Raw genomic sequence first — 17,648 nt, forward strand, 5'->3', positions numbered from 1 at the left:
AATGTTGGAAAGCCAGACAAATGGAGGAATGGAAAGTTAAACAACAGTAAACACTGAACGTACCCTGCCATGGGAAAGACAGCAGGCTCTTTTCTGCTATGTAACCTTTGTGTCTCTGGCAGATTTTAAACGGCATATATGGAGACTTTGCTCACAACAGCTAGGCTCTGTTCTGTCTCTGGATAGAATCTCTGTATCTCAAGGGACAGAAAGATCTAATCAGAAGGCAAAAGATCCCTTTAGTTCTAGGTTTAAGAGCTTTACCTCATTACTTAAAAGCTAGTGTGGCAGAGAGTTTAGTATTTGGCAGCAGGAGGAATTTTTTTTTAATTGTTCAAAGGGATGAGAATAAACACTAGGATCAAGAATTATGCCGAGCATTTCCTCATGCCCCAGTCTCAGGTTGACTCTGTTCCCACAGGATGTTCCTGGGGCAGGAAAGCTACTGACCCCCAGAGGCTGGATTTGCCCTGGCCCCATCTGGGGAGCAACCATCCTGCCTAACAGCACATAACAAGTGATCAGGACTTCAGCCTGTTTCAACATTACCCAGACAGCTGGGAACTTGGCACATGGCCCTTCACTTTCACAATTTGTAATTGCCTCCACCTTTGGCAATTACATATCCATTTGCTTTTAAAATACTTTAAAATTTACATACAGTGAAACACACAGATCTTAATGTATAATTTGATGAATTTTTAAAAATGTACATATATCTGTATAACTAATTCCCTAATCAGTCCTCACTACTCATGGGCAACACTGTTCTGGTATCTATCACTGTAAATTAGTTTTGCTTTTTCTTGATGAATCTCCTTATTTTTGAGACTGCATTATTATCCACTTTTCCTTGAAACACAGGATTTTTTTTTTAATGTTGCATAAGTGGTTCTTGGCTGTGAAAACTTGTTATGAGACTTATAATCTAAGTCTAAGAAAACAACTTTAGCAGCCACTTTGGATTGTCTTTGTTTCTTAGAGTTATAATTTTGAAATTGTTCCATTCCTTTTGATGAAAATATGCATTAAGAAGATAAGCATACCTATGAGATCCAAAGATTAACCCTTGGTGTGTACTGGAGGACCCTTTGTCTCCATGATTCCTTGAGTATAAAAGAATAGTCCATAAGAGATTATATTTTGGCTGAGCACGGTGGCTCACACCTCTAATCCCAAAAGGTGTGAGCTGTTTGGGAGGCTGAGGCAGATGGATCACGAGGTCAGGAGTTCAATATCAGCCTCACCAATATGGTGAAACCCTATCTCTACAAAAAATTCAAAAATTAGTTGGGCATGGTGGCATGTGCGTGTAATCCTAGGTACTCAGGAGGCTGAGGCAGGAGAATTGCTTGAATCAGGGAGGCGGAGGTTGCATTGAGCCAAGATCATGCCATTACACTCCAGCTTGGGCACAGAGCAAGACTCCATGTCAAAAAAAAAAAAAAAAAAAAAAAAAAGAGCCTGTATTTTATACTAGGGCTGATTTCACTTTTTCCTGTGACGAGTAGTAGAAAGAATTGCAGGCTTTGGGATCAAGTCTGGAGAGTGTCTGGGTCTGCATATTCATGGACCAACAATGTAAGTTTTCTGAATATCAGATTGCTCTGTGATAAAGTAGGAATGATAATTAAAGGGTTATGCCAAGGATTAAATGAATGAACAGTTACAAAGTGCCTGTTACATGGCAAGTCCTCCCTTTTCCTTCATTTAATGGCAAGATTTTTGGCATTTGAATGTTTCTGATTTTAGCTAGGAAGAGATTTCTTAACTATATTAGAAACACTGGCATTGATCATGTTATTTCTGATGCCAGTTATCTTCAGGGCACTCTTTTTCGTATCTTGCCCTTCCTTAGAAGCTTCTCTCTAACTTATTTGGCTGCCCATTCATAGCCTTGAAGACTGTGAGAATAAACTAAAAGCATCATTCTCCTCTATTTATCCTTGTCTTGTCCCCCAACTATGGAAGATCTCTGACCATTCTCTTGAGATAAATAGTAGGTATAAAAGTGCCTGTATATACAGAAGGATAAGTCAGTCTTACCAGTCACTTAAATAAATATCTCACTTTGATTATAAAATTTATTAATAGATGCTCACCCCAAAACCATAACTAAAAAGGTCAAAATTGGCAAATGTACACATAGGTAACACAGAAGAGGATATCCGGTTAGCCAATAACGATGAAAAGATGGTCGTTCTCTCTAGTAATCAGGAAAATACAAATTACAAAATAAAGCAACAGTGATACATGGTTTTATACCCATCTGATTGACAAACATTGAAAAAGTCTGATAATACCAGGTGCTGGTAAGGATGTGAGTTTAATGGAGACTCTCATGCCTTACTAGTAAAAGTAGTAATCTCTTTGAAGATTTAACCAGAGAAGTTGCTGCACATGTGCACAAGAAGAATATACAAATATGTTTCTTAAAGATTCTAGTAGCGCAAAAGTTGCAAACAACCCGAACATTCATTCCTTGGGGATCAAATAAATACAGTTTGATGTGGAATGCAGTATTGTATATAAAATGAATGAATCAGATCTATATGAATTGATCTTAAAAAACAACATTGAATACAATTACAAGTTGCAAAATGATTCACACTCTATTATTTCATTTCAGAAACATTTTGAAAGATAAAAGGACTATGTTTTGTGTATAGATTTATACATTTTTAAGAGTATAATGAAGAAGGTTGACTATGGGTAGGAGGAACAGGAGGGAGAAGAATGAAACTGAAAAGAGGAAGCCCAATTTAATTTTATCTTAATTAAATAGTAACAATAAAGGAAACATCATCATATTAACATTTAGTAATTCTGTATCAGTAGTTCTAAACCTGTCTTTTGTCCCTGGACTAGCAGCATTTGTAATCACCTGAGAACTTTTAGAAATAAAGGCCCCAGTCTAGATCTACAAAATCTGAAATTTGGGGGGTAGACCCATGAAACTGTGTTTTAACAAGTCTTACACTACCACTGTTTTAGATGACAAAGGCGTGGATGTTTACTATTTCATTCTTCATGATTTTTGATACTTTTTAAATTAAAAATTAAATAATCTCAAGCTTTTCTTTCTTCTCTCCTCCAATATCGTCTTAGGCTATACATTTCAACTCCATAATTAATGGCTTATTAAGAACATAAAGTTTTTACTGCCACACAAAGTTCTCAGATATGGATGGATTTCTTAATATTGAGCAAAGGTTAGAGCCAAAAATGGGAAGATACTGTTATTTGAATGTGTATTGTTTAGTTAATACATCGCCCCAAAACATTTTATTCTTTCTATAATTTTTCCCATCATCATCAGCAACAAATATTATTCAACCATCGAGTATGTGTAAAACAATGCAAAGTGTTGATAATAGCATAAGGCATAAGATATAAATCATGTCCTTAGATGACAATCTAATTGCAGGGTTAGGATGTGAGTAGAGAAAATAAGGTTAAAAGGTTAAAGAGGAATACCCTGTCTGGTGTACAGCATATAAAACTGCCACATAGAGTATCAGAGGGTTTAAAAGGAAAGGTTTTTGGAGATTCCGCCTCAGTAGAGAATATGGAAGGTGATATTTCAAGGAATGACATGAACAAAGCACATTTCAGTATTCTAATTCAAAGACCCATGTAAGTGATCTAGTTGAGGGTGTGGAATGTTAGATAGAGTCTTTAACTTTATTCTGTAGGTGGGTGAAACCGTTACAATTTTGAGAAATGAGGTGATCTGTGTATGCAAAACAGTGCCCACAGAAGATAAATTTGGCTAAAGTGTCAAAGATGGAGTGAAGGCAAGAAGATGATTAGGAATGAGACGTCAAGTTCTTCAAAGACAGTGAGGATTTACATAGTAAAACAGAAGAGATAATATGGGGTGAGGAAGAAAAAGAATGCAAGAATATAAGACTCATAATTGAATGGAGTGTAATGGTTTCTTAATGCTGCTGTAAAAAAAAAAATCACTACCAGAAATTTAGTGACTTAAAATAGCACACATGTGTAATTTGAAGTTTTCAGAATATAAATTAGTTCTCAGTGGGCTAAAATCAGGGCATCTACAGGGCTGTGTCTCTATGTGGAGTCTCTAGAGATGGACCTGTTCTCTTGCCCTTTCTAGCTTCCACAGGCTGCCTATAGCCCTTTGCTAATGGCCCCTTCCTCCATCTTCAAAACCTGCAGCATAGCATCATCAAATGTTTTCTTAACTATGCCTCTCCTGCCTACCACTCTTCCTTACAAGGATCCTTGCGATTATATTGGGTCCACCCAAATGATTCAGGATAATCTCCCCATCTCTAGATCTTCAATTTTATTGCATGTGAAAAACCCCTTTTGTCATTTAAGGGTCACATAGTCATAGGTTCCAGAGATTAGGACGAGGACATCTTTGGGGCCATCATTTTGCCTACCACATGGAATATTGCCATAACTTGATGATTCCTTAGGATTCAGAAGAGAGGTCAGAAAGCCTGGATAGGTTGTGTCAACTCTCACTCTCAGTTTGTTCATCTGTAAAGCAGGTGGGTGGGGGCGTCTCTGGGGGTGGGATTCCTAAGCCTAACACTGATTGGAATGTCAGCTCCATGAGGACAAGGATTTTCATCTGTTTTGTTCACTATTGGTACATAAAGGCACTTAGTAGTTGTTGAATAAAGTATGGCAGAATGAATAAATAAGTCAAGAAAAGTTTGAAAAGAGCACTAGGGAAAGTTCTCCCCAAACACCTCTGTATATCCTTAAGTACTAGTTTTCCTAGTGAAGTTTGTATTTGGCTGAGATTAAGCTGTCTAGAGTCCTGTCATTGCAATGGAGATATTCTGAGACTGAGAGAGAGGGATAGATTTGTAGTCTGTCCTTTCCTCCTTTGCTTTTAGTTTCCATTCTGAGCATCCCCTGAACTGGGGATGGGGGAAATGTATTGGGATTGATATATGGCCTCAGTAAATGTCTGGGGCAGCTGCTTATTGAGAAGAAACTGCTCACTGTGGCAATGATCAGTTGCCCTGAAACAACCAGCTGTCACATTCCACACTGCTCACCCAGTGAGAATCAAGTCTTGGCCTTTGCATTCCTAAAAGAACACTCTACCCTGTGAGGACATAACATCCATTTATGTTGTGCATAGTGCCAGTAAAATAGAAAACAGAAAGGCTTTTTTTGCGATTTTACAAAAATAGCATGGAGTACCTATATCAGAGAGTACAGTTAGCCAGCAGGTAGGCAAAAGTGAGTGGACATTCTGATGAGGAAGCTAATGTTGTTAGGGATGCTGCCTCTCATGTGTGAAGTCTGTCATATACTTACAGTTAAAGCTGTCGTTGAAACAGACATTTCAAATCCCCATAGTTAGCAGTTTCGTGATTTAAAGACAATGATCTAATTTGTTTAAAGAAGCAATGGATGACAGCAGAAGGAAGGACCGATGTTATATGAACATAAGAGGGCAGAGGGTGCTAATTTTGCTCAGGATCCTTAAATTCAGATAATTAAACTATTCTTTGTCCTTTTTTTTCTGTATACGATCCTGGACAAGCACTATGCCTTTTCTTCTATTTTTATCTGTTTTTATCAGTGTCATTTTTAAAATGTCATCTATCTGAGGATGGAGGCACATATACATATTAGATACACAGTTGTCCCTCAGTATACAAAAAGGGATTGATTTCGGGACCCACTTCATCCCTTCATACGAAAATCTGTGAATGTCCAAGTCCCTTATATAAAATGGCATAGTATTTGCATAAAACTTGTGATATCCTCTCAGGTTTTGATACACAGTAAATCATCTCTGGATTATTATTATTTTTTTTTGGTTACACATGTGGGACATTTGTTCTTAGGGAGCCACAAATTTTGTACACCTTGTCACGGTGACCCCAGATGCCTGTTCCATGTGTTGTAAAGAGAGGAGCCATTTTTCAGGCCCCTACCCCAAGCACACCCCTAGATTACTTATACTTCCTAATATGATGTGAAGGCTCTGTACATAATTGACCTACTGTGTTTATTTTAAGTTATTTTTATTGCTGTGGGTTTAAAAAAATTTTTTTTGTCAAATATTTTCTATCACAGTTGAATACAAAGGACCAACTATATTTTCCTGGTCTAATAATCTTTTGACAGAACTTGCTTGGTTTGTTTTTCTATTTTTATTTATTTGTTAGTAGAAATTTACAGGGCATATATGAAACTTTGTTATGTATATATAATGCATAGTAATCAAGTTGGGGTATTTCTGGTGTCTGTTACGCATAATACAATACAATTTTGTTAAGTAAAGTCACCCTACTATGCTGTAAAACATTGAATTTATTTCTTCTATCTTACTGTATGTTTGTAATCCCAGCACTTTGGGAGGCCATAGTGGAAGGATTGCTTGAGTGCAGGAGTTTGGGACCAGCCTGGGCATCATGAGACCTCGTCTCTACCAAAAATGTTTAAAAATTTAACCAGGCATGGTGGTATATACCTGTACTCCCAGCTACTTGGAAGCTGAGGTGGGAGAACAGCCCCAGCCTGGAAGATCAAGGCTGCAGTGAGCTGTGATTGTGCCACTGCACTCCAACCTGGGCAACAGAGCAAGACCCTGTCTCAAAGAGAAGAAAAAAGGACTGAAAGGAATCATCATCTCTGTAAATTTATGTTGATATGATGATAGACTAAAATGTTAATATAGTTTGCTTAGGGATCATTTAATAAGCAGCTGGTTTTTTGTTTCTTTATGTTTTTGAGTGAGAGAGTTTTCTCTTTGTTTTCTCGCTGAGTACATTGCTTCATACGGTTCCAGGTATAGATAGCATATCAATATATACTTTTTAAACTGCATATTTATCAGAAACTTTGCATAATACTTTCTATATCTGTTTGAAGCTCATCTTCTTAAAACACATATTTAAAGTTTATGTCTTTCCTTTATTAGAGAAAAAGAAAAATTTAAATATAATTTCAGAGAAGCCTTCTCTTTTACTCACATTAAGTGCCCTGACAGTGCTCCTAGAAATCCATGGCCACTGTTTTATGAAACTGATCCCACCATCCTACTATGCTATAGGTCTCTGTTTATGTATCACTCATTCTTGATTCTGAGCTCCTTCAGAGTAATCACTTCCCCAGTTTATTACGTTTTGGTACATAATAGGCACTACAGTCTTTGTTGAGTGGATGAATGAACATCTGAGCATTTAAAAATAACTGAAGTATACTACTCTATGTTAGACCCCAGTGACCTTCAAGTGGCTCTTATTAGTTATAGTTCCAGTGAATATTCCTAACTACAATCCAGATATTTTTGACCTTAGACAAATTTTACTAGAAATTTAGCCACTGTGGTTTTAACATCTAGAAATCTGCCGCTATTTTCAAGAGCTAAAGAGTATGTAAAAATAAGAGAGAGTTGCCCTAAGGGAAATAAAAAGGTATAGGATAGTTGCATAATTCTGCTTAAAAAAAAAACAAAAACAAAAACGCTTTACCATATGGGCAAAAAAAAAAAAGAGAGAAATGTTAAGAAGACTAGAAAACTACATAAGACAAGAACATATTTCCCCTTCCTTGTTCTGCTATCCTAGAGGAGAATTTTTTATATTTTTCTTAAAGCTAAGACACTATAATGAGCTGAGAAAACAAAGTGAACCACCCTCATAAAACTGAGGATGCATATTTCTGAAGTATGGCCAGTTAAAGGATAATAGCTTATTCCACTGATATTAAATAGCAGAAGAAAGGAAAGAGTAGAATTTATAAGTAATAAAGAGGAGGGAAGAGTAAGTTGAAGGTCTTTATAAGACTAATGTAAATCACTTAAAATGAAGGTGGAACTAAAAAGTAAGTAACTTTCAAAAGCCTTCTGATCTATTTGAAATAAGCCTCAAGCTATTAATTCCTGTTCTGATTTTTCAGTACCCTCTTTCCCAAAAATAAGTCTGTTGAAGGTAAAATAATTTTCAAGCACAGAAATTTCAAAAGAAGTTGGACTACATTCCTACATTAAGAATTATTTTTGCCCTAAATGATCCTCCTTCATTCCTTCCATGATTGGCCACTAGGTCCTGTTTCATTTTTAGTAAAATAACATTTAGCTCTTTTGAAATATTATATTTAAAACCCATATGACAATGTTATTTTTTATATACTTTGTTTGAACTATAATCAAAGTTTGTTGTTTATATTTTAAAACCATGGAAAATATATACTTTAACATATGATTGCTAAAATAATTTCATTCAAAATGCAGGGTGAAATCACAGGATCAAACATAGTTTGGGCACTAAGAAATTAAAAACATTCAAATTCTTATTAGGAAGAAAGAATATGGTAAATGATGTGGAGCTTGTTCAAATGTTCATGAGAGGTTTTGCTTTTGTTTTGTAGTCTAGTGTTATTTTAAAGCACATGTGAAATATCTTCAATAAACACATTTTGGGGATTTTTTTACCAGTAATTTCAGTCAATAAAAAATTTGTCATTTTTCTTTCCTTATACCAGGTTGTTGGTGTAGCCCAGGCCATCAACAAGAAATCGGGAAATGGTGGGACATTTACTGAAAAAGATGAAAAGGTACCAAAACTTGGGTCAGGCATGAGCCAATTTAGGAAGATGCTTTCTCTTTATAGTTGGGATTAGCTGTTGCTCAAATTGTTGGTCACAAAAAACATAGTTAAAAATGATCCAAAATGTTCAAAAGTGTATCTTAGGCTAAATACAGCGATGATTTCACATCTGAGTACTTGTGTTATGCAGTCAGCAGAAACCCCCAAATTCTGTCCTTGCTGTGCTGCCAAGCCTCCACTGGGTATGTTGGGGCTACACAGAGGGTGACTTATGGTATTTTAACTATCTCATTTACCTTTCATCGCTGCTATAGAGATCCAACCTTGAGTAAAAACCCATAAAAACACTGCTCCAAGTTCAGCCCTACTGGTTGGCTAAAAATTGGAATTGCCTCCGGGTGTAGCAAATTTCTGAGTGTTTTATAAGCCTTGCACACAGACGGTGGGGCGCCAAGGTGTGCATTCAGGCTGTATGATGTAAATGTAGCTCCAGAAAGAACAACAGCCAGCATTATTTTATTACTCTCCTCGTTCAAGGAATACCTTCCACACACCACATTGGCACACTTTCTGTTTAAGGACAAAAGCCCTTAAACTTGTTGATAACCTCATTCTGTGAGTAGGTTTCATTATTTCTCCTATTGAATATGTAATTAGGTGTATATCATAGCCTATTGAATTACTTCTGTTACAAGCCCCTTGCTGTTTATTTTGTTTCCCTGAAAATTAGTAGGAGCTTTTGAATTTGGAAGACATTCGAACAAGACAGTAATTTTTGTCTTGGTGCTATAGGCTAGGTTGGCACCTGTGTTGGTTCTCTTGTTTTAATTGCTTCAGAACATAGTAAATACTTTTTAAAATCAGAGTAGTAACAGACATCTAGGCTTCTATTCTGTTCATGGCACTTGAGAATAGTTGGTGTGAAAACATGGTTCTTGGATTGGCTTTATATTCCATTAATATATATATAATCCATTAATATAACTCCCTCCTGAATTGATTTGCAATTTTTAAGGCTGTATCACATTGTGAATAAAGTATGCTATCTAAAGATTTATTTCAATCAATAATTAATATAATTGTAAACACATTACCCTAGTATAGTATAACAAGGTACATAAGCTGTTGTTTGCTGCATTAATGAATTACAAGCTACTTATATAATAGTTTCAGTATATATAGAAGACTTAATATCATGGATAGGTGAAACCAAATTTTGCATAGAATTGAATTGTAACTTCAGATGTAAAAAGAGGTCTTTATCTTAGTTCCTCTCCTTTTTCTCTTAATTGATTTATACCTAATGTATGACCTTAGGAGACTGCTCCAACACCCTTAGCTAAGACTTGGTTTATATCATCCTAATTTTATGTAGAACAAACATCTACTCTTTTGGCTTTCTAACTGTAAATATTTGGGGATGTCTTTTGTATTTCAAGCAATATAACTAAACTGTTTTATATACAGTTTTTATTTCTCTTATCTGTTTTTTAGGACTTTGCTGCTTATTTGGCATTTTGTGGTATTGTTCTTCATAATGCTCAGCTCTATGAGACTTCACTGCTGGAGAACAAGAGAAATCAGGTCAGTCTGATTACTAAAGAAAGAGTATAAAAATACTTCTTAAAAATTGTTACATTTTTATCCAAATAATGTATACAGATGATTAAAAATTTAGATAGTACTGATTCAGTTTCTCAATACTTTAGCCATTTTTCCTAGTAGTCATTTCTATTTCCTATTTTCCATGCTCAGTTGTTTATCTTGTTAGACAATGTTCATTAACTTGAGAGATGAGGATTTAATTGACTTACACCACACCTTACTTGCCATTACCCTTATCCTACCAGTATTGTTATATCACTGTTTTTAGTCACTGTATGAGTTGCACTTGTGATGTTAAGTAATGGTTTTAGTTCTTGCTCTGTCAATTATAGATATTACTCTTGATTTCATATTTTGTGAGATGGATATCTTAGCATCCCTGTTCTCTTTATCTCTCTTTCCCAACTACTACTCCTTGGCCCTGCTTTTCTCATTTGGACTTTTTCTTTTATAATTGCCCACATTGGTAATATATATTGTTCTACAACCATGATGAACTTTTCCTAGGCTTTGTCTAGATTAAATCTAAAGTTGCAATTTTAAACAAACTATTTATAACTATTATGATTATGTAAATATTGTTCATATTACCTTTGTTATAGAACTTTGCATTTTTCCTGATGTTTCTGATTTTTTTTTCCCTTGAACTGTTTGCTGTAGTATAGCCTCATGTTCTTGTTTGATTTTTTTTCCCCCTAAACTCCATTATATTAGGCATCCTGTTGAGTTTTCCTTCTGCTTCTGCTTGGAGATGTTCAAACTGAGATTCTCCAACTTTTCTTCTTCCAAGCTAAACTATTCAGACCTATGCCTGTTATACTAGTGTCATCATAGAACTTCTCTTCACTGCTTTCTTAGAAAGATTTCACTATTTTTGGGATCCCTACTTCTTTCTCATTTCCTTATTTTGTTGCAGCACATTCTCAATTAACTATTTAAGAAAGGATATTGATGAAGTAAACTTTCAGAGTCCTTGCATGTATGAAAATATGTATTGTACCATCCTGCCACTTTGGCTGGGTATAAAATTCTACATTGAAAAATCAGTTTCTCAGAATTTAGAGGTAGTGCTTTGTCTTCTAACTAGCATTTATGTTGTCCTCATTCATGGCTCTTTTGTAGATATTTTATATTTATTATCTATAATGTATATTAATATATAACAATATGTAATACATACTTTGTATTTTCTATTATATATATATATCTATTTTTGTCTAAGTGTCTATAAGCTTTTCAGATTATTTATATTTGCTTTTGTAACTTAATTTCACAATATTACTCTTTTTTCATTCATCATGCTGGTACCTGTATGTTGGTTCATCTCTTTGGAGGCTTAAGCAAACTGTTCACTTCTGTATGATTCTTTTTTCATTATTTATTTGATAATTCATCTTCTTTACCCTCGATTTTCTCTTTTTAGGATTGGTGGTAATAAGATATGGGACCTTCCATTGACTTTAACTGCAGTGTTCTCCCTGCTCTGTTCTTGCCATCCTTTCATCCAATCCTCATTTTTACAAACAGATGTGATTATAGCACTTCCTTCCTGCAGTGCATCACAGTCTAAAGTGCTTCAAAAGACGTACAGTGCTGTTCAGGTTCTTTTTCTGCTTAATGCTGCATTCTCATCTCCCAGTTCTTCTCTTTTTAGTCTATTCTTTTGTCAAACCTGATCAAAATTTTCAGTGTGCTACTTTCTCTCAATTCTGTTGCTTTTTGCCTGAAATATTTCTTCTCTTCTCTGTTTCACCTGAATGATTCCTACTCATCTTTCAGACCTCAGCTAGGATAGTGTCACCTCCATGGAGTTTTTAGTAATATCTATGAGGTTTGAAAGGAAGAGAAATCAAAAGAAATTTTTAAAAATTTTGTTTACTTTGGGTAATATTTGCTGTGCTCTGTAAAAATATTGATAATGTTGACTATTATTAATCTAAAAAGTTTGGAACATTAACAATATGTTTTATGTACCAGATAATGTTAAAAATACTTTATAAATATTATCTTAATCCTCCCAACAGCCCTATGATTTTGGTGTTATTAATATCCCCATGTTCAAGAAATTTGCCCTCAGTCTCAAAGCTAGCAGGGAAGGAAGTCAGGACTAAAAACTGATTACTCTGACTTCAGAGCCTGTGATCTTAACAACTATATTAATTATATTAACAGTCAACAGAGAATTTTGTTAATAAGTGGAGACATATTTAATATTTGAATGTAGACTGGGTCATAACCTGCTAGATTATATAAGCAATTTATAACCCATATAAATAATTGTGCTTTAATAATGACAAAAAATTGCCAAATAATAAGCTCTTAATTTTTTTGTCTAGGTGCTGCTTGACCTTGCTAGTTTAATTTTTGAAGAACAACAATCATTAGAAGTAATTCTAAAGAAAATAGCTGCCACCATTATCTCTTTCATGCAAGTACAGAAATGCACCATTTTCATAGTGGATGAAGATTGCTCCGTGAGTACAGAGTATGACTTTTTCATTTTTAGAAAGACAAAACCTTATATTTCTGTAAGCACTGCTTTTAAATGTCGTTTTGGTCTTAGAACCCTCTTTTAAACTCAAATGTGTATGGATATGTATGTAAAGCCAATCAGAGTATGAGCTGTTCTGGTTGAAGACAGGTAGGGTTAGAAGGTGGAGGGTGCCTTCATCACCCTTGTTTACCATTGTTCATATCCCCATCTCACCCCCCTGCAAATAGTTACCATGGGAATGTCTGTGTGCTGCTTCTATCAATGGCTACACTGTCTTCATGGAGAAATATATTGTCATTACAGTGTGCTAACTTTTCATGGTTAGGAATACTGGTGCCCTAGTTGCTATGAACAGGGAGACTCCCCATTCTGAATGGGTTGGGTATAAAAATTTATTTTTTCAAGAAATTGTACAGAACCCAAAAAGCATAGCCTAGTAGGAGTTTTACTAATGACCCCTGTAAGTCCCATATTTTGCCAACAGTGGAAAACCACTAAACTATTCTAACTGGTGGATTTCAGTCCAGTGATTTTATAATGTGAAGAAACATTTCAGGTGTCTGGGGAAAGATATTGTCACAGAGTGCCAGCTACAGACAGGCCAGCTATCAAGTTTACCAGTAGAATCGGGCTCCTGGCCTAAGGCAGTTTTTCTTTATGCACTTTCTCTCCCTTCTCAAGTTATGAACCACTGTTTTTGGAATATTTCTTTCTGCTGTATGTTTGTTTTCTTTTTCCTTTAGTCTTTAAGAATATGTTGTTCATTTGTGGATTAATAGGAAAGAGAGTGTGGACTACCACTTGTATAGGTCAGTTATAATCTATACATAATATCTGAAGTTATATTTGGGGGGATGTAGAATAATAAAAGGTATTCAATACTTAATTTATATTAAGAAATTTTAGTTGGTTTAGATATAAAGACTATACTGTATGACTCAATATCTCAACCATTTGGGATGTGTATATACGCCAGATGGATGCGTTAATACAAAATTCTCATTAATAAAATATCAAATGAGAGCTCACTGGGCTAAAAAATAATTGGTATTTTCATAGATACTATTTAATATTTTTCAATCAGTTATAAAAACCTTAATATAGAAGTGATTACAAGATAGCAGCTATTATTTTAAAGTTCAGGTCCTGAATTCCTTAATGTAGTGTGCCACTTAATCTGTAATTTTTGCTCTGTGACTCACTTTTTGCATTTAATTTTTGAAAGTTATACATGAAGCACTCCTTTTTTAAAACAACTTTTATCACTTTAATTAGCATTCAATGCATACTTCTCCCAGATAACATACAGTGATTTGGATCAGTCCTGCTTTGAAGTATTTCTCAACAATATGCCTATTAGGATATTTTGCTCACTTTTTGACCACTTAAGTTGTAGGATTTAGAAAAGGAATTAAGTGACTTGATATTCAATTGTATTACATTTATTTGTTGTTTAAAAATACATCAACAACATGAGCAAAGATGATAATGTAAGGAGGAAAAGAATGTACAGATTTCTTCCATCTCCACATTAAACTGTGATTTTTTTTTTCCTACTTTCTTCCAATTCTGTATAAATAGAGCATGGATGCAATATGCTGTTCTGCTTTTTAATGTGATTAAAATTTCTTTTTCTTTCTTATTTTTGAGAAAGAATATTGCTGTATCATTCAGGCTGGAGTGCAGTGGCACAATCTCACAATCTTGGCTCATTGCAACCTGGGCCTCCCAGATTCAAGAAATTCTTGTGTCTCAGCCTCCCCAATAGCTGGGATTACAACCACGTGCCACCATGCCGAGCTAATTTTTGTATTTTTCATATAGTGCGGGTTTTACCATGTTGGCCAGGCTGGTCTCAAACTCCTGGCCTCAAGTGATTCGCCCGCACTGGTCTCCCAACGTTTTGGGCATGAACCACCACACCTGGCCTTTAATGTAATTTCAAAAGTATTACTCTATGTTGTTAAAATTGTCACAATTATTTTAATAATCACATAAAATATTACTGAATGAGACATCTTTTTAAGAAGTGATTGTTTACCGGGTATTTAACAACTATCATTGTATACTTAAAAGCCAGAGAATTTTCAATAAGCATAAAAAATTTTGACACTAAGAAATCCATCAGCACCTAGTGTTAAAAAAAAAAAACAAAATTACTATTCAAATCATCATTTTTGCAAGAGAAAATCAGAAATCATATGAACAAAACTTTTATTTATTAAATGGGAAGTTTTGAGGATGTCATGAAATGAGTACTTGGATCTATTTTTTCCCAAGAGTAAGTAAAAATATATTACAAGTATTGGGTTTTTTTTGGTCAGTTCCATAGCATGTGTGTCTGTATCTAGGTAGTTTTCTTTACCTTGTCAAACTTATTTCTCAGTCTGTGTTTTCTCTCCATTTCCAGGATTCTTTTTCTAGTGTGTTTCACATGGAGTGTGAGGAATTAGAAAAATCATCTGATGCATTAACAAGGTAAAAGCATTTATTCTCTTGTCATTATCACATGTATCTAATATTGGCTAAATAGTTATTGCATGACCAGTTTGACTTAAGATATATAAGCTACAGATTATTTTATTGTCTCTTGTCTTTTCTCACATTTCTGGTCCTAAGTCTTCCTCCATCAAGATGGAGAGACTAGTGACCACAGTGACTTAAAGTTGGTACTTTGTTAAGTATTTATATTTAAATCAAAACTCATTATTACTAGATTATTATTTTCACAATGTGGAGCAAGTAAAGGCCTTTTCTCCTATTCAAAAAATTTTAGGAATTAGCAAAGGGCAGGAATACAACTTGGAGGCAGATGGGGAATTCATTTGACTCAGAAGGTATGCCTGACTTTAAGCCTTGACTGCTGACTTGGGCATGAGGTTGGTAATCAAGGGAGATAAACCATGGTTTCGCTACCTAGAGAGTTTTCTGATGTCCTGGAATTTGGGGTTCAAATGGTCATGATCCAATAGCTGATCTTTATTTCCCTCTCGGCTTTGCTGATCATGCGCTGAGATTACAGCCCATCTCCACACTTATTCCTTTCTAAGCTCCAGTGCCACTGGATTTACTAGCAGATTTACCATAGTTTTAGTTAGTATTGAATCCTTTTGGAATGTGTGATAATGTGTACATTGCTATATATTAATTTGATTTGCTGTACTATCATTTTTCCTTTTTGAAAAGAATATTTTAGAAAGTTTCTAGTCAGGACACATGTAAATATTTGAATATTTTACTTTTTGGCTTGCATGAATAATGAGTTACTATATATAAACAGAAATATATACAGCTATGTTTATATACTTACCTTTATCTCCATGGGACAATAGGAAAATCAGCATGATAATCATATTAAAAGTCCAAATGATGAATTATTTACATTATCTTTTAATATTTGTGCAGCAGCATATCTCTGTGTAATTATATTTTAGGTATTGGCATTTTGATTTTTTTCTTATAAATTCATCCAGGCCCTCTCTAATTTCTTTTAGCAGTAGCTGGACAAATCCAGTGAATTGGTGTGATAGTGACCTCTACTGGTAAATATGCACTTAAAAAACACAAGAAGAGTCTTGCTATATATATTTGTTTTTAAATTCCACATTCCCTCTCTGTAGGCAAAATGGAAAGTATCTTTCCACTTATTGATTTAATGATTCCAAGACAGTCTTAGTATAAAGATATTTTTATAAAGGATAAACAGGTCAGTGTGATTACCTTAAAAGAGACTAATTTACACGAATCATTTTAACTGATTTTATTAACTGACTTTACAATCATTTCAACAGTAATAGCTTACGTTGACTAAATATTTAAAGTTAGCTTTTACTATAGTGATACAGTAAAAGGCCTCTGAGACATATTTTTTTTAATTTTAATGAAAATTAGGTAACAGGCCTTATTTTGCAATAAAACTGAATTTAAATGGTGTTTAGTAATGTTAACATTTTGAAAAGGGGCTAAACTAATATTGATACTTATTTTTCACCAGCAGATTCTTTATTATGTTTCTAAAACTGATTGTTGGAAGGATTTAGGACTCCAATTCTCATTATTAAAAACTGTGCCAATCCAAACTTTGCCATCTCTCAGTTTGATGAAATGCTAGGCAATTTGTTGGTAGCAGTAAGCAAATCTTTCTTTTTAGATTGTTATTTATCAATTAAAAAGCATAACTCATTCGGGATTTTTCTAACCAATCCACTAATTACTTCATAAATTAAAATAATATACTGAAGATGGTTTTGAAATGTTAAAAGTAAAACAAGATATTCAGGGTGAACATTGCACATCATTATTAGCATCATATCATAAGTGAGATAAATCATAGTAAGCTCTTGGGAGTTGAGTTGCCCAGGAATTTCCGAAGGGAGGCTCATTTCCAGATGGTGGGAATTTTTAGGGTTTTTGTACTTCAATTTAAGAGCCACCCAATTAGAAGGAAAAAATGAGTATAATGTTGTACAATTTATGTTAGCTTTTTATTTTGATAAACAGATATTTTGGTGCTATAATTCCATACTAATTAACTTTATGTTCACTCACAAATGCACATTTGTGTCATAAAATGACAACTACATAGAATTAATTCTTTAAGGCCATTTTCTAGCAATATATCTATTAGTTTATACTTGTTATTGATTACGATATTAGAAAATATAAGTATAATTAAATAAGTAAAGAATTTTAAAAAATTGTGGATATAGAGTATCAGAATGTAGAAGTCCGACTGATTGTATTTACATATAAATATTTAAGTTCTGCCACTTACTGGGCTTACTAGCTGAGGGACTTCATGTAAGTTATTTAATCTCTCAAAGCCTCAGTTTCTTCATCTATAATAATAGTAGGCTTGCAGTAAGAATTAAATGAGATAATGTATATAAAATGCCTCAGAAATTTTCTGGCATGTAGTAAGTACTCAGTAAGTGTTAGCTATTGTTCTCTGTCTCTTTGATGTACTTTTTTGTCTTTGGTTTATATTAGCCTGC

The 17,648-nt window shown here is 34.4% G+C and overlaps 1 protein-coding gene and 1 non-coding gene across 9 annotated transcripts in view; one reads left to right on the top strand and one right to left on the bottom strand.

The window, feature by feature from the left end:
- Positions 1-17,648, top strand: part of PDE5A (phosphodiesterase 5A) — a 130,787-nt gene that overhangs the window by 49,818 nt on the left and 63,321 nt on the right. For 3 of the 8 annotated variants that reach the window (XM_017970274.4, XM_017970276.4, XM_017970275.4), the window contains exons 4-8: positions 8,491-8,562; positions 10,050-10,139; positions 12,497-12,634; positions 15,065-15,132; positions 16,149-16,196. In XM_017970274.4, the coding sequence (XP_017825763.1) occupies positions 8,491-8,562; positions 10,050-10,139; positions 12,497-12,634; positions 15,065-15,132; positions 16,149-16,196 (416 nt within the window). The remainder of the gene's footprint in view (positions 1-8,490; positions 8,563-10,049; positions 10,140-12,496; positions 12,635-15,064; positions 15,133-16,148; positions 16,197-17,648) is intronic. The other 5 variants (XM_003732444.6, XM_008992766.5, XM_002806651.7 and 2 more) reach the window with 2 other exon arrangements.
- LOC118152613 (small nucleolar RNA SNORA11) lies at positions 5,824-5,950 on the bottom strand. Its single transcript, XR_004741353.1, has one exon. It is a non-coding gene; the product is annotated as a small nucleolar RNA SNORA11 (small nucleolar RNA).

Source organism: Callithrix jacchus, chromosome 3 (assembly GCF_049354715.1).
Source record: "Callithrix jacchus isolate 240 chromosome 3, calJac240_pri, whole genome shotgun sequence".
Lineage (NCBI taxonomy): Eukaryota > Metazoa > Chordata > Mammalia > Primates > Cebidae > Callithrix > Callithrix jacchus.